This window comes from Equus caballus, chromosome 18 (assembly GCF_041296265.1).
Source record: "Equus caballus isolate H_3958 breed thoroughbred chromosome 18, TB-T2T, whole genome shotgun sequence".
Taxonomy (NCBI): Eukaryota; Metazoa; Chordata; class Mammalia; order Perissodactyla; family Equidae; genus Equus; species Equus caballus.
The window spans coordinates 78,466,336-78,484,176 of NC_091701.1; the positions used below are offsets into that span (position 1 = coordinate 78,466,336).

General features: G+C 34.9%; 2 protein-coding genes across 29 annotated transcripts in view; both read left to right on the top strand.

Moving 5' to 3' along the window:
• CARF (calcium responsive transcription factor) overlaps positions 1-17,841 on the top strand; it is a 100,474-nt gene that overhangs the window by 42,980 nt on the left and 39,653 nt on the right. For 13 of the 28 annotated variants that reach the window (XR_011428361.1, XR_011428360.1, XR_011428379.1 and 10 more), the window contains 7 exons: positions 620-782; positions 1,765-1,828; positions 5,762-5,883; positions 6,270-6,639; positions 8,686-8,863; positions 9,632-9,787; positions 10,972-11,000. Coding sequence is in view for 2 of the 28 variants with exons in the window: in XM_070241633.1 (XP_070097734.1) it covers positions 620-782; positions 1,765-1,828; positions 5,762-5,883; positions 6,270-6,639; positions 8,686-8,804 (838 nt within the window). In the remaining 26 variants the exon portion in view is untranslated. Of the gene's footprint in view, positions 1-619; positions 783-1,764; positions 1,829-5,761; positions 5,884-6,269; positions 6,640-8,685; positions 9,075-9,631; positions 9,788-10,971; positions 11,001-17,841 lie in introns of those variants that run through there. The other 15 variants (XR_011428382.1, XR_011428369.1, XR_011428381.1 and 12 more) reach the window with 3 other exon arrangements.
• NBEAL1 (neurobeachin like 1) overlaps positions 10,874-17,841 on the top strand; it is a 203,456-nt gene continuing 196,488 nt past the window's right edge. The window contains exon 1 of the mRNA XM_023622418.2: positions 10,874-11,000. The gene's annotated coding sequence lies outside the window, so the exon portion shown is untranslated. The remainder of the gene's footprint in view (positions 11,001-17,841) is intronic.

A 17,841-nucleotide genomic window follows, 5' to 3' on the forward strand; every position in this document is an offset into this window, starting at 1 on the left:
TTATATGCTTATTTGGCAGTGCTACCTTCTATGTATGTTCTCTTTCATCTACTTGTAAAATTCAAGCAGATAATATTTCATATGATAATTGATGCCTTTTGGAAGCAATATAACATGATGTCTATGCATGTAACTGGGGTATAGGACCAAGCTCTCTTCTTTCCTAAGTAGGTGTATAATTTTGGGCAAATCATTTAACTTCTGCAGCCCTCAGTTCCCTCATCTGTAAAGTGGGAGTGATAATTGTACCCACCTCCCAAGATTATAGTAAGGGTTAAAGGAGATGTTTGATGTGAAGTGTTCAGTCCAGGGCCTAACGTAATGAGCATTCAAAAACTTATTACGTTGAAAACAGTGATTCCTTTAAATTCATAAAAATGTCAAAGCTCACTCTAAGATATACAGGTGTTTAACCAATGAAAATATTACATTTCTTTGATCTTCATGAATTCTATCATCTCATGTATGGAAAAAATTAAAAATAGAAAAATAGAAATTACTTATAAAGCTGTAAACCTTGCTTTACAGAGGTTTATGATAAAAGAGAACTTTTTTCTCTCCTTTGATGTAAAGTAGATTGCTAGATTGTTTATGTTATTCTATTTTATATTCTCCACAGAAAATTTGTGGAAAGGGAACTGTTCAAACCTGATGAGGTACCTGAAAGACATAATTTATCCTTTTTTCCAACTGTAAATGACATAAAAAATCACATCCATGAGGTACAGAAATCCTTGAGAAATGGAGATAGTGTATATAACTCAGAGATTATTCCAGCAACGGTATGATTACAACTGTATTTCCTTGTTTTGTTACAGAATCTTTCTTAGCTTCTGGCCTAATAGGGCCTAATGGTTGCTGTTAGGGATAGTTGCTATTAGGTCATGTAAATAACTGTGATATAAGAAAAAATAGGAGTATCTTTTTCTTAAAATGTAAACGCTATGAACTCTTAGATGATTATTTGACTAAAATTTTTTTTATTACTCTCACAAGAAGAAAAATCAGTGAATTCTAACTCTGACTATAATGACAATAGTAATCTTCATTTAAAAATCAACATAGTTTATCTCTGTAAAAAGTATATCTTATCCATTTAACAGACACTGAGTACATACTATACATATCTCCCCTCTTTTAAAAATAGATTGGCAAGTTTAAGTAGAATAGTTCAGACTTGACTATACAACTTGATGTTGGTTCCATATGCCATCTGTGTGTATCAATTTTACCTTATACTGTGATACTGTAGTTTCCCGCTGAATATTGGTCATTTCTATGAAAATTTTGGCTACTCTGAAGAGATTAGTATAATTACCCAGGAACTACTAATTATGATGCAGGTAGTGATTACAGCATTAAAATCTTAGTAGTAATATTCTTTGCTTTCCAGATTTTTACTATCCAAATTCAGTAACTGAATAAATTCAGATTTTTTTTAAGCTAGAGCTACTATTCTGTGCTATCCAAAACTCTTAATTATTCCCTATCCAAAATTCAGAAACTGAAACAGATTTGGTTAGCAATGGTCCTCGCCATGGACACTTAATATCCAAATTCTTGCTATCTGAACTTGGGAAGCTAATGTATTTGGATGGTGAAGTATCTTAGGGCTTGAGAATATGAACAAGTGAAGAGAGTATTACAGAACAAAGCACAATTATACTAGGACTGAATAAAATATGACAGTTATATTGATGTTTTAAAATATTTTTCAGCATAGGTACTTTATCATTTTTACTGAAATAAATGTTCCCATTTCAGCTTCAATGGACTACAGATAGCGGGAATATTCTCAGAGAAACTGTGACAGTTACATTTGCAGAAGGTAGGTTATCTTGAATACCTTTAAAATATGAAATCAAAGTGTTGAAACTGGAAGACATTTAAATATTATCTCACCTGATCAAATTTTATAGATAAGGCAACGTTGGCCCAAAGAGGCAAGAGCAACTATGTTAGGATTCTTCAAAATAATTCCAGCTGTTTAAATTTCCTCCTATAATCAGCTTTTTTGCTTCTTTATGATTGAAATTTTGAGTCTGATTACTAGCACAGTTTACTGTAAAGCTAGGCTGGTTCCACTAGTAATAACCCTAAGATGCCTTGATCAGGAAACTATTGTCCATTTTGTATGGTTTGCTTTTTCTCATACCTTCTTATTCCTATGTTCTCTCCATATTCCAAGCTTATTTCAGCCCTTTTGATTTCTCTTCTGGAAGTGTCTTTTCTCCTTTTCTACACGGCAGACTCCTCTCACTGCTCCAATGGCAATCTCAGTCTCTTGACGTTAAGTGTTCTCTTTACTTCCCTCATATAATGTTAGATGTTTACTCTTTTGTATTTACTCCTGCGTTTAACTTGGTATCCTTTTGTGTACGCATCTGTATCTTTCATTACGATTTGAGCTCCTCGGAGACTAGGATTGTATTTTATTCAAATTAATATACCTACTTCCTAGCATAATGCCTGCTAAAAAGTTAACACCTAAATAAATGCTTTAGAGGGCCAGCTTGGTGGTGTAGTGGTTAAGTTTGTGTGCTCCGCTTTGGCGGCCTGGGGTTTGTGGGTTTGGATCCAAGTGTGGACGTACACACCACTCATCATGCCATGCTGTGGCAGTGTCCCACATACAAAATAGAGGAGGATTGGCACAGATGTTAGCTCAGGGCCAATCTTCCTCACAAAAAAATAAAAATAAAAAATAAACCTAAGCCTTTAAAAAATAAATAAATGCTTTAGAACAAATTAATGAATAACTATGTACAGTACAATTATTTCTTTATTCTTCAGCTTACTAACCTTTAAGAGTCACTTTGCCTACAGAATAACTTTCAAATATTTTAGCATTATTCATTTGTTCTGCACATATTTTACTTACTGTGATAAATGCAGAGCATAAAAAGAACAGGGAAGTTTCCTGCTTCATTGAATTTAAAGCTTAGCAAGAGAAAAAGACAGTAGACAAATATATTCTAATTAGTTACTATTATGGAAAGTGCCATGAAAGTTGTGCAGAATTGCGTGGGAATAGTGATAGAGACATATAATTTAGTCCAGGGAGTAGGGAAGGGACTCTTGAGAAAGTGACTTTTAAACTAAGAACTGAAGAATTAATAGGAATTTGGCAATCAAAGGAATAGCATGTTCAAAGGCTAAGCAAGCAAGAGCTTGTCATGGTCAAGGAACTTAAGAAAGCTAGTGTGATTTAAGCGTAGACAATACTTAGAGATAAAACTGGATAAGCAAAACAGTTTAGGAGACTGCTTCAGCTGTCCAAATGAATGGTGATAGTGGTTTAACTATAGTTGGTGGCAATTATACTAGAATTGGCCGGATTTAAGGGTTATTTAAAAAGTAGAATTCAAAGGCCTTGGTTATTGATTGAATAACCAAAAGTGGGAGGTAAAAGAGTGGGAATGATCTGGGTTGATTCCTGAGTTTCTTCCATGAGCAATTGACTGATAGTGGCATTTACTGAGCTCAGCAACACTGGCATAAGAATAGGCTGTTGCTGGGGCCGGCCCGGTGGCACAGCAGTTAAGTGCACACGTTCCGCTTCTCAGCAGCCCGGGGTTTGCCGGTTTGGATCCTGGGTGCGGACATGGCACCACTTGGCAAAAGCCATGCTGTGATAGGCATCCCATGTATAAAGTAGAGGAAGATGGGCAGGGATGTTAGCTCAGGGCCAGTCTTCCTCAGCACAAAGAGGAGGATTGGCAGTAGTTAGCTCAGGGCTAATCTTCCTCAAAAATAAGTAAATAAAAAAAGAATAGGCTATCGCTGGTGGCAGCGGGGAGAAAAGAAAAGATCATGAGATCAGATTTGGAAAGCTTGAGTATCAGAGCCATTTCAGTGGAGTGGATTGGGAGGAAGCCATATTGTGGGCAAAGAGTGGATGGGAGATGAATGAAGAAGTGGAGACAATGTGGACCACTTTTTCAAGAAGTTTGCTGTGAAGGGAGCATGGTTGAGGGGTTGAAGTAAGGTATTTTAAGACAGGAGAGACCTGCAGAGATAGATGAAGATGAAGGAACTTGATAGCTTTGGTGATGAGAAGTTGAGAAAATTTCTATCTGATAGCTTCTCTTTACTCTTTAAATAAGAGTGCTAAGAATGAGCTAAGATCTCTAAGGGTGGCCAAGATTTGAGGAAAATGGAGATTAGGTATCATCCCTAATACAGAGTGAGAGAAACACTGTAAGGTTGTCAGGTACAGGTGAAGGTCCTGTAGAAGCTGACGATCATGAATTGGTAAAAGCAGTAGCAGCGAGTTTCTTCTCCAGCATCATTCAGCTTCCCGTGTGTAGGCACTGGAAGCCATTTTCATGCAGAATTAGGATTTTACCAGGGAGGTATGACCAAAGGACACAGAGACAGGGAGTTTAAGGTATTTGCAAGAGAGTGACTGAAATGATAAACTCAGGACTCTAAGCTGCATAGGGAGAGAATTTTATTAAGGAAGAGATTGATGGATCTGAAGAAAACTGAGAGATCCACTGACTGGAGGTTCAGGTGAGGTTGAAGAACAGCTGTCGTGGAGTACCTGACCAAAATCCCTGGGAGAGTGAGAGGCTGTGATCAGAGAGGGGATGTTTGGATTAGAGATTTTAGATTTAGAGTAGTCCAGAGTATGGCCGCAGTAGTGGGCGACTGCAGCAGTGTCAAGTAGAGACAATTAGAAATTAAGAAACCAAGAAACATAAGAGTGCTGTTTAATCCTCTTAGTGGTCCTTCGAGGAAGAGGCTCTTATTCTGATTTGACAGGTGAGGAGACTGAAGTGTAGAAACCAAGTTAAATAGCATGTTTAAGGTTGCAGAGAAAAGCCAGCACTTAAATCCATCCTTATCTGATACCAGGGCCATTTTAAAAAATTACTCAGTTATGGTATGGAAGCAATAAATAATTGTTGTTAATTGGTTTTTGATTGACTCAGAGAGATTAATATATTTGGGTTAACATAAGAATTACTTGAGAAGGACTCAAATTCCCTAAGGACAATTACTTTAAACATTGAGATAATTAAGAAAACAGAGCTTTTTACTTTTATATTTTCCAAAGTGAGTTATTGAAAGAAATTTAATACTGTTACTATTGAGTTCCGCTTTATGCCAGGCGTTGTCCTAGGCACGACAGCTGCCAGAGATGAGTTAAGTTTAGTCTTTGTAATTAAGGGGCTCAGTAGGTGTCCCACCTCTAGAGAAGTTTAGGTGTAGTCCAGCATTGTAGCATGGGCAATGGACTAGATTAGAGTTACAGATAGAGAATCTTTCAAGAAAAATAATAGTTTCCTACATCCCATCCTAGATATACTAAATTAAAATTAATGGAGGTTGAACCTAGGAATTGATGGAATTTTTCAGTTCTCTAAGTGATTTTGATGATCTACCAGGTTCTGGAAATAGTGGACTAGATAGATAACTTCTTAAAAAGTCCTTGCCAAATCGTTGACCTTACTTCTGTGCACCTGTTTTTGTACCAGTACCATGCTGTTTTGATTACTGTAGCTTTGTAGTATGTTTTGAAGTCAGGGATTGTGATGCCTCCCGTTTTGTTCTTTTTTCTCAGGATTGCTTTAGAAATTTGGGGTCTTTTTTTGCCCCATATGAATTTTAGGATTCTTTGTTCTAATTCTGTAAAGAATGTCGTTGACCTTATTTCTTATTCCAATTCTGATAGTAAGGGTTGTAATAAAGTGTAGTATTCTAGAAGCCATAAGAATCATTTTGTTTTAAGAGCTTATTTTTCTATATAATTTAGGAAATTCACCAGGAGAATCAGTTACCAGCAAAGTGGAGACAAATCAGATAAGGAGTGCTTTGTCTCCAGAGCCAGCCCACTTGCTTTCCTCATTTGAGCCAAAAATATTTACACAACTGCAGGTAGGTATCTAGTGAAACAGCCAAACACCTTTGTCTTTCTTCCTCAATCTCCTCTCTTCTTCTTCTAGGGATTTTGCAGAATTGTTGTAGAATTATGATAATGATCAAAGATGTTTTCATTATTTCCTGAATTTTTTGTGTCTTGATTTAAGATAATAATTTTTAAAATATGTTTCAAAAAAGTTTGAGTTGACTATGCATGCAATAAAATTTAGTTGTATTATTTTTCCTTTGGCCCTTGTTTCTGTCCTCACTTAATATTTGTTAGTAACTGTGCCCTTTTATTTTATTGAGACAATTTTCTGTCAAAAGAGTACTATATCCTGGAAGAAAAATCATACATAATAAATTCAAACATTTTGATATAACTCTTTTTGGTTTAAAAGGGTTTGCATTTGCAACCAAGATTCACCTCTCCTGATGGATCACCGGCTCCGGTATCAGTAAATAACCATCCGTCCTCCAGTCCTTCAAGACTTCTGGATTCAGTAGGAAGTGCTGTAATGAATAATAATTCTCCACTGCTTGGTCAGAGTCATAGTCTTCAGACAGATTCATGCCTAACACAAAGCAGTAGTGTTGCATCTACTGTGGGCAACCTTCCAGGACCAGATCAAAATCTGGTTGCAATGGACCAGCTGGTAGAAGTTGGAGATGTTGAGGATGCAGAGAATCTGGAAGGAAGTGTTCATCGGATTCTCTTGGAAGATGTGCAGAACATTCCAATACAGATTATAGACAGCCACTCAGCTCTCAGTAAGTTACAACTACTTATGGTTTTATTTTTTTAACCTTCATGGACTATCATCACTATCACATTACAGAAAAAACTAGAATTTCTACTCATTGGATTTATAATATATAAATAAATCAAGTAAAAATATGAGAAAAAGGGAAAAGATATCAGCGTGAGTTTTGTAACTTTTAAACTTTTTAATTTTTTTCTTCATATCAAAATTATTCATTCCCTAGTTGCCTAGTTTTACATGAAAAATCTGTGATGTGAAAGCGGGAAAGTCATGTTAGAGTACATGAAAAAAATAAGAGAAATTGAAAAAATAAAACTATTTTAGTGTAAAGTTATTCTGGAAAAATTTATGTACACACGAACAAAGAAAAATGGAATGAAGTAGGCAGATATAAAGATTAAAAGGAAGATTTTTGAGTCATGGACTTAAATGTTAAATTCTACGGAAATTGGAAGGTAACTAGTAAGACGTGAGTACTTCATGCTAATCCAAGACCTTGTTATCTTCACTTTGTAATACACCCAGTCAACATGGTAGTAGAGTCTGTTAAGTCCTGCTTGACCTAGCTGTGTCACTTCTTTTTAAACAGGTTATTCTGGATTAGGCACTGCTGTGGACAAAGATTAGCAGATTGCTTTGAAGAGCAAAAATCTTCATGGAAATTATCCTTAGAACATAGAAAGTACTTTCTCTTCATTCTTAGCCATCATTCTTCTGGATAAGGAAAACTGTGAGATAGTTCCTTCCAGAAAAGAATCATTGTCTTTTAAATTTATTGGGAGCATTACTTTTAAGAAAACTTATCCAGAGGGCTGTGGCAGTTGTCAATATTGAGGAAGTTTGGTAGAAGGGCGGGAAAGGAATATATATGAATTACTCCTCACAATGACTGCATGAAATAGTTGGTGGTGTCCCTATTCTACAGATGGGGGAACTAAGGCTCAGGGAGGTTAAGGAATTGCCTAAAGATCACATCTAGTAAGTGACAGAGCAGAATTCAAACCCAGATCTGTCTGCCTACAAAGCTGCTTTCCATTCTAACGTGCTTCCTCCCTCTGGGTCGTGCCAAGGTATTTCTGGGAGCTCTAAGTCAGAATGCTTTGAAGGAGACCCTCTTTGGATCTGAACTTGCATGATTTATCAAGTTAGATCATAATCTAAGGGACTGCTTCACCTGAATATGCATTCTCAGAGTCACTCAAATCCAGAATCCTCCTGGTGTTCTCTGTGGCTTGGGTTAAACACCAGTACACCAATATATGACAAGCATTTGCTGTGCTCAACACACTTCTCTGAGCAATATGGTTCCCTATAGCAACTGAAAAACTGATATTCCTGAGAAAGAGAGAGAAAGGTTTGGTCTTAGACATCCCACCTGCCAGTTCACCATAGTGATGCTGGTATACTACATTTAGATTAATTTGGTCGTAAGTACTTTGAAATCAGAAGGGTAAGTGCACTCTGAAATGTGTCAGAAAAGCAAACACGTAGTTCATGCAGCTAAGTCAGAGCTGTGATTTAACACGTGGCATATTTTTTCTAAAGTTCTTATGTAGTAAAGTTTCTTAGGGAGAGAACATTTTCCTTGATATATGACCTCATATGGAAACTATATAGGAATGGTAAGACATCTGTGAATTTGTAACACATATGCCTGCTGTTTGCAAAACAAATCATTTTCAAATAATGGAAGCTTCCTGACTTTTATTCACACATCTTTTTAAAGACGGTTAAGTATGAGATATTCCTCATATTGTATCAAATTATGAACTGCTTTTTTTCTCAAGGTATCTTTAGAAGGAATAACTTTATAGTTTTCTTGATCTCTTCTTTTTTTCTTATTAAAAGCATACTGATGGAATTTAATATGAGTGACCATTAAGATGTCAGAAGCACGGAGTTCTCAAATATACTGGCTGCTTTTCTAAATTACTTGGTTCTTTTTCTAAACTACTGTTTTTTGCTTTGCTTCTAAATTCATATGATTCTAAACAGTATAATGTTAAAAATTATATTAACCTTTAGGGTTTTTCTTTTATGTTTGGTTTTAAAGTTGAAGAAAATCCAGAAGGTACCATTTCTGTGAACCAAGTTAAGCAAGAACCCAAAGAACCAGCATTGTCTATGGACACAAAAACAATTTTGGACTATAAGAAATTATCTACTACGTAAATTATTGAAGCTTTTCAGACTTTACAACTCTGGTGACTGCTGATGTCATAGAAAAGAAGGTGAATATAGTCAAAGTGCGGCATTGTGATATATGGACTGAAGACTGGTTCAATGAGCAGCTTTGATTTAAAACTGATATGTTTGTTGCCAATTCCATATTTTTACCTTAAGAGATATTTTAATCCCTTTATTTTGTATAATTCTTATGCTTTTTGATTATCTGATGAGGAAGGCCAGTATTTCAAAAGATCATCTGAACTTATTCATGGTAATATAGTCTGAACACAAATAGTTATCTAACTCATCCCCTGGAAATATCCAATTTGGGTTCTTAAAAGACAAACAACAACAACAAAAACAAAACAATGTGTGAATGTATGTTTGTGTGTGTGTGTGATAACTTTTTTTTAAGTTCTAAAATGACTTATTCAATCTTTAAAGTTGTGAGGAAATTTTTTAAATTGGCAGACAGGTAAGAGAATGTTTGTTGTCTGTGTCAGTTGGAAAGATAAAACAATAGACTCTACATTTTAACACGAAGCCCAGCAGTCATACACGTGGAAACTGTGGTTGCATTTTAGCTTCTTCCCTTCTAATTTTTATGTTTATAACTACAAACCGATAGCATCCTAATGGTCATCTAGTAGAAATTTGAAGTGTCTTGGTAAGTAATGAGAATTTTAACTTGAATTAATCAGATAAGCAACAGAAATAAATGTATATTGCATGGATTTATACAGTATTGTAGGCAAAACACTACTTATGTCAGAGAGACATAGAAATTGAGAGAATTCAGAAAGAATAATACAATTCTCTGGTGTTTACAGATAATTTGGGGAGCTTTTTGATATCAGCAGAGGATTTTTCCCCCCTATTTTGTACTGAAGATTTAGCTCTGGTTAGAAAGGAATTTGAGTTGTATTTATTTTTCTATGCCAGAGTTCTTACTGAATCGATGGAATTAGAATTTATAGTATTTCAAGGTAAGTATTTATAGTTTAAAATTTGGTTCATATTTAAAACTTTAAAACAACTAATGTGTTATATTTGCTTGTTGAGTAAGTATATGTACTTTAAATACCGAATAAGTACTAATCAGTATATTCATTATAAGTTTCTGTTTTCTGGAAGGTTGGTAAATTAGAAATGTCAATTATAACTGTCAAGAAATCAACTAATGACTTTTTTCCCCCAGAGGCCATTTGTGGGTATATTTAAAATTTTGTTTAAAAATAATGATTTTAAATGGATATAAATGTTTAATATTCAAAGCATGCAGAAAATAATAAGAAACTTAACCTTAATATTTTAGATGAATATGAGTCATTTTTGGCTTTTCTAAGTCCAATCTCTCATTCTTAATTTACTTGAATTATTTCAGGTACATGACATGTATCTAAGCATAAAGCACTGTTACATTAGAAGTGGGTGGAATTCTAAAATTCCTTGCTCTGTAGATTTATATCCTATTTAATATAAAGTTTATTATTTATACTGCTATTTAATGCAAAGTTAACATTCCGTTACGTATGTGACTTTTAGTAAGAATTGCTTCTCTTTTGCCTAAGAATTGAAAATATTTGATGTTGGCATTTATAGAGGCAGGCTGCCAAATCTGATTATGTTATGCTAAGTTAAATACAACTCTTAGTTACCTCAAACCCAGAGTTCTCTTAAGTCTGCATGAACTTAAAAGGAAGAAGTCCAAATTAATTTATAGCTTATTGTAGGCAATATTCTTTCATTTGTTATTTGTAGTTTTTATGGAAACTTTTTCAAGATTTTGAATAATAGCTCTTCATCTTTCAGTAATGGTAATGGTTTATTATTAAATACTTCACCAGTTGCAGTATATTCTTTTGGAGACATTCCTTTCTGTTTTGATGTTGAGTTGCTAAGGAGAAATGCTTGTTAAGATACAGACTCCAGTCAGTTGCCCGTGAGGATGAGGGGTGTTGGAGGATTCAGACTTTGGCACTTGATCAAGAACAAAACAGTTTAAAAACATTTCTCTCACTCCGTTCGATGTGAATGTCTCTTCTGATACTGTTTTTTTATTATGAGGACAGAAAGTTACAGTGCATCCTCCCCACAAACCAAAAATAGAAGAAGAAAAAGAGCATGAAGAAGGTTTAAATCCCTAATTGTATACTCTTTTGGTTTTTAGGTAGAAACTGGAACTATCAATATTTTCATGTAAGTATTTCAATTAGTAGCCTTTTAAAAATGGTTTCAGATTAGTTTTTAAAAATTCATTTGTCCTCTAAATGCATGTTCAGTCACAATATGTCAGTATTGTAGTTTAAAGGTGCTTAGAATTGCTTTTTAAAAAGTATGTTTACATATTTAAATATTCAATTATTTTCTAAATGCAAGGGTATTAAATACAAGTGCATAAAATTTTTAGTAGCTATATTTGGCATTCTCCTAACAGCTCTACAGCAAAGTTTAACATTTGCTCCTTTGTGTTGTGTATTACAAGGTATAATAGCTAAAGTAGTAAGTTGGACGTTCAAAATAAGCAGTTAGGAATTCATAATTACAGCTGAGCTTGTTTCCTCGTGGTTTTCGTGTTCCAAGCCTCCAAGGGAACTTTATGTGTCCTACAGTGGATTACAGATAATCATCGCCATGGTGGGCCTTTCCTTCAATAGGAATTTCTGTGTTAGCATTTAACGTAATTAAAAGGAAAAGCTTTCATATCTTGTAAAGGTAAATGTTTTCTAAAAGTCACAAATGTGATAGAAAACAGGTTTTGGGATCTGGTCCTGCCTTAAAGTTTCTAATTTTGAGGCCCACCAGCTTGTGTTTCATCTTTATTGCCTGTTAAAATACACACTTAATCATGCAGTGTGAGAAAGATGTTTAATTTGTACCAGATTTTTTAAAAAGTTTAAAAAATGTGTATATATATTGTAACTTAATGTATAGTGTCCTTGTTATAATGTAATTTTTTCATTAAAAAAATCCTGTATTTTTTTCTTAAACTTATTAGTTTTCTTTTTATACTTTTCCTGGAGCTAGTGGTAGTTTTGTTCATCTTGAACATACTCAATAAACACTTTAATACCTGAGAATTTTGGCTAGAGATTTATGTTAAATTTGGAACCTGAAAGTTTTTAAGCATAACTACCAGTAACTCCGGTTATCATCACATTTGGGGATATATATATGCATTTAGTACTCTCAACTCAGCCAGCCATCCACATTTTAAAACAATGTGTGTAATAAGGTATAAATAGTCCCTTTTCCCCCACATTTTGACACTGTGAGATCTTCAAGCACAGCTTTATATTTTAGCAGTAATGACAGAAGTATGTAACTTCAAAAGGAGGGATCATTAATTTTTTCCCTCTGCTTTTTCTGCTTTATTCCACTCTGCCTATTTTTCAAGACCATAGAACATCTTACTTTCTCCAGAAGGGGGACTGCAGTGACTTCTCCTCATCAGCTGATTTAGGCTTTAGACATCTTAAATGATATGTTGTTCTGATGTCTAGACATTTGTAATTCTGCTTAATTAACTTAGTCGTAATGGCAAAGCCTTAGTGATCTTTTGCCACGTACATATTAACTATAAATTCTCTTGTTAGATAATACAAAATTCACTGTCAACTGAATTCATAAAACTTGAGGAAGAAGAAAATTTAAAACTAGAATTGAAAAAATCTCACTTATTAATGGATGCTAAATTGATTCATTAGAAAAATAAATGGATTAATATGGAAAACCTTTGAGAATGTGATATGGTTATGAGAGTGCAGGAGATATGTTGTTTAATGGTACAAACTTGCAACTAGTGTGTGTGAGTATATGTATATATATTCATGCATAAGTCCTGGAGAGCTAATATACAGCATAGTGATTGCAGTCAACAATACTGTATTATAAACTTCAGAGTTGCTTAGAGACTAGATCTTAATTTTTCTCACTACAAAAAGGAATGATAATGTGACATGATAGATATGTTAGCTAATGCTACAGTGGGAATCGTACTGCAAAATATAAATTATCAAATCAACACATTGTACACCTTAAATTTACACAGTTATATGCCAATTATATCTCAATTAAAGAAAAAAGAATTCTAAAACCAGAGGACAGAGTGAGAGTCTGATACCAGCAGAATTTTTATCTTTAAATATCTTTGTTGAGGTATAATTGACATACAATAAACTGCACATATTTTAAGTGTGCAGTTTGATAAGGTTTGATATGTGTATACATCTATGAAACCATCACCACAGTCAAGATAATGAACATATCCATCACCCTCAAGAGATTCCTAGTGCCCCTTTGTAATCCATCCCCACTTCTCCCTGCCTCTCCTCCTCACCCCACCCTCCCCAGACGACTACTGATCTGCTTTCTGTCACTAGAGATCAATTTGTTTTGTCTACAGCTTTGTATAAATGAAATCATATAGTCTAAACTGTTTATCTGACTTTTGTCATTCAGCATAGTTATTTTGGATTCATGTGTGTCACAGGATGTATGAATAGTTGATTCCTTTTTACTGCTGAGTAGTGCTCCATTTTATGAATATACCATAATTTGTTTATCCATTCACCTGTTGATGGACATTTGGGTTGTTTACATTCTTGGTATTACAAATAAAACTGCTATGAACATTTAAGTAAAAGTCTTTGTATGGACATATGCTTTCACTCCTCTTGGGTAAATATCTAGGAGTGGAATGGCTGGGTCATATGGTAGGTATATATTTAACTTTTTAAGAAACACTCAAATGATTTTCCAATGTGATCGTACCATTTTACATTCCTATCAGCAGTGTATGAGAGTTTCAGGTGCTCTATATCCTAATCATCACTTGGTATTGACAGGCTTTTAAATTTTAGACATTGTATTAGGTTCGTAGTAGCATCTCATTGTGGTTTTAATTCCTGTTTCTTTAATGACCAGTACTGTTGAGCATCTTTTAATGTGTTATTTGCCATATGCATATCTTCTTTAGTGAAGTGTCTGTTTGAATCTTTCACCCATTTTTAAATTGAATTGTTGTTTTCTTATTATATAGAGGTTTAAAAAGTATATTCTAGATACAAGTCAATTATTAACAATACAATTTACAAATATGTTCACCTGATCTGTAGCTTATCTTTTCACTCCCATAACAGAATCTTTCAAAGGGCAGAAGTTCTTAATTTTGATGAAGTCCAATTTATCTTTTTTTCTTTATGGATCATACTTCTGTGTTGTATCTAAGAGATCTTTGCCTAACCCAAGGTTAAATTTTATCCTACTTCTAGGAGTTTTATAATGTTCGTTTTACCTTTAGGTCCATGATTCATTTTGAGTTAATTTTTGTATACATAGTACAAGGTATAGATTGACTTATTTTTTTTGCGTATGAATATCCAATTGTTCCAGTATCATTTTTCTTAAAAGACTATACTTTCTCCGTTGAATTAATGAAAAATCCCTTATCTTATATATGTGGGTCAGTTTCTGGATTCTCTGTTCTCTTCCATTGATCTATTGTCTATCTCAATGGTCTCAACTGGGGCAATTTTGCCCCCAGGGGACATTGGCAAAGTCTGGAGACAGTTTTAGTTTTCACAACGAGGGAGATACTACTGGTTTCTAGTAGATAGAAGCCAGAGATGCTGCTCAACATCGTACAATGCATAGCACAGCCCCCACAAGAAAGAATTCTGGCCCCAAATGTCAATAGTACTGAGATGATAAACTGTCTGTCTTGGTGTCAGTACCACACTGTCTTGATTACTATGCTTTATAATAAGTCTTGAAGTCAAGTAGTATAAGTCCTTGCATCCTCTTCTTTTTCAACTTTGTTTTGGCTATTCGAAGTCCTTGGTTTTTTCATGTGAATTTTAGAATCACCTTATCAATTTCTTTCTTTCTTTCTTTCTTTTGAGGAAGATTAGCCCTGCGCTAACATCTGCTGCCAATCCTCCTCTTTTGCTAGGGAAGCCTGGCCCTGAGCTAACATCCATACCTATCTTCCTCTTCTTTCTATGTGGGACGCCTACCACAGCATGGCTTGACAAGCGGTGCCATGTCTGCACCCGGGATCTGAACCCGTGAACCCTGGGCCGCCGAAGCAGAGCATATGAACCACTGCACCACCAGGCCAACCCCATCAATTTCTTAAAAAAACGAAACGAAAGCCTGTGGCATTTTGACTAGGATTATGTAGAATATATAGATCAATTTAAGGGTAATTGAAATCTTAATATTGATTTTTTGATTTTTCTCTGCAGTGTTTTGTAGTTTTCGGGGTGCAGAGCTTACGTATATCTTGTCAGATTTATCGCTAAGAACTTATAAATGGCATTGGCTTTTAATTTCAATTTCTGATTTTTGTGTTATATAGAAATACAATTGATTTTTTACATGAATCTTATATCTTACAACCTCGTTAAACTCACTTATTAGTTCTAATAGCTTTTTGGTAAATTCTATCAAATTTTCTAGATAGATAATCATGTTGTTTTACATCTTCCTTTTCAAATCTAGATGCCTTTCATCTTGTTTTCTCGACTGTTATGCTGGCTAGAACCTAAAGTGCCATTTTAGTTTGAAGTGGTTAGAGTGGACATCCATGCCTTGTTTCTGATCTTAGGGAGAAAGCATGTAGTCTTTCACCGTTGAGTATGATGTTAACCATAGGTTTTGCATATCCGTTACCAAATTGAGGGAGATTCCTTCTGTTCTTAGCTTGCTGAGAGTTTTTATGAGGAAGGGATATTTGATTTTGTCAAGTGCTTTTTCTGCATATATTGAGATGATCATGTGGCTTTTCTTTTTTTACCCTCTCATATGGTAAGACATTTTGATTGAATTTCAAAGGATAAAACATCCTTGTATCCTTGCATTCCTAGAACAAATCATACTTGTTCATTGGGATGCATTATCCTGTTTTACGTATTGTTGAGTTTCAGTTACACGTAATGTTATTATTGATAGGGTTGGGTTTAAGTCTTCCATCTTGCTATTTGTTTTCTATTTGTCCCACCTGTTCTTGGTTACCCTAGTCTTCCTTTTCTGCCTTTTTTGGTGCAATTGAGCTTTTTCTATGATTCAATTTTACCTCCATTACTGATTTGTTAGCTGTAACTCCTGTTATTTTTTTTGGTAACCATTAAATTGTTCTCTTTGTGTGTGTTTTGTTTATCTTCCACATATCAGTGAAATCATATGGTATTTATCTTTCTCTGTCTGGCTTATTTTGTTTAACGTAACACCCTCAAGGTCCATCCATGTTGTTGCAAATGGGACAATCTTGTCTTTTTTTATGACTGAGTAGTATTCCGTCGTATATATATACCACATCTTCTTTACTCAATCATCAGTCAATGGGCACTTGGGTTGCTTCCATGTCTGTAGTGAATACTGCTGCAATGAACATAGGGGTACATAAGTCTCTTTGGGTTGTTGATTTCAGGTTCTTTGGATAAGTACCCAGTAGTGGGATAGGTGGGTCATATGGTATTTCTGTTGTTAATTTTTTCAGAAATCTCCATACTGGTTTCCACAGTAGCTGCACCAGTTTGCATTCCCACCAGCTGTGTATGAGGGTTCCCTTTGCGCCACATCCTCTCCAACATTTGTTATTTTTTTGTCTTGGTGATTATGGCCATTCTAACAGGTGTAAGGTTCTATCTTAGTGTTGTTTTGATTTGCATTTCCCTGTTGATTAGTGATGTGGAATGTCTTTTCATGAGCCTATTGGCCATCTGTATATCTTCTTCGGAAAAATGTCTGTTTATATCCTCTGCCCATTTTTTGATTGGAGTGTTTGTTTTTTTGGTTGATGAGTTGTGTGAGTTGTTTATTTATTTTGGAGATTAACCCCTTGTCAGATATATGATTTGCAAATATTTTTTCCCAGTTAGTGAGTTGTCTTTTCCTTTTGTTCCTAGTTTCCTTTGCTTTGCAGAAGGCCTTGAGTCTGATGAAGTCCCACTTATTTATTTTTTCTTTTGTTTTCCTTGTTTGAATAGAAATAATATTCAAAAGATCCTTCTAATACCTATGTCAAAGAGGGTACAGCCTATCTTTTCTTCTAGGAGTTTTATGGTTTCACATCTTACCTTAAGTCTTTAATCCATTTTGAGTTAATTTTTGTGTATGGCAAAAGATAATGGTCTACTTTCATTCTTTTCCATGTGGCTGTCCAGTTGTCCCAACACCGTTTGTTGAAGAGACTTTCCTTTCTCCATTGCATGTTTATAGCTCCTTTGTCCAAGATTAGCTGTCCGCAGATGTGTGGTTTTATTTCTGGGCTTTCAATTCTGTTCCATTGATCTGTGTCTGTTTTTTTACTAGTACTATGCTGTTTTGATTACTGTGGCTTTGTAGTCTATTTTGGAGTCAAGGGTTGTGATGCCTCCAGCTTTGTTCTTTTTTCTCCAGATTGCTTTAGCTATTCGGGGTCTTTTTTGCCCCATATGAATTTTAGGATTCTTTGTTCTCTTTCCATGAAGAATGGCATTGGGATTTTGATGTGGATTGCATTGAATCTGTAGATTGCTTTAGGTATATGGACATTTTAACTGTATGTATTCTTCCAATTGATGTGCATGGAATATCTTTCCATTTCTTTTATGTCATCAGCAATTTCTTTCAGTAATGTCTTACAGTTTTTATTGTATAGATCTTTCACCTCCTTGGTTAAACTTATTCCTAGATATTCTATTCTTTTTGCTGGGATTGTAAATGGGATTGTATTCATGAGTTCTCTTTCTGTTAGTTCGTTTTTAGAGTATAGAAATGCAACTGTGTTTTGTAAGTTGATCTAGTACCTTACAACTTTGCTGTTGTTGTTGATTATTTATAGTAGTTTTCCAATGGATTCTTTAGGGTTTTCTATATATAAAATCATGTTGAGGGGCCGGCCCATGGCCAAGTGGTTAAGTTCATGTGCTCTGTTTTGGCGGCTAGCAGTTTTGCTGGTTTGGATCCCATTCACGGACATGGCACCACTCTTCAGACCCTGCTGAGGCGATGTCCCACATAGCACAACTAGAAGGACCTACAACTAGAATATACA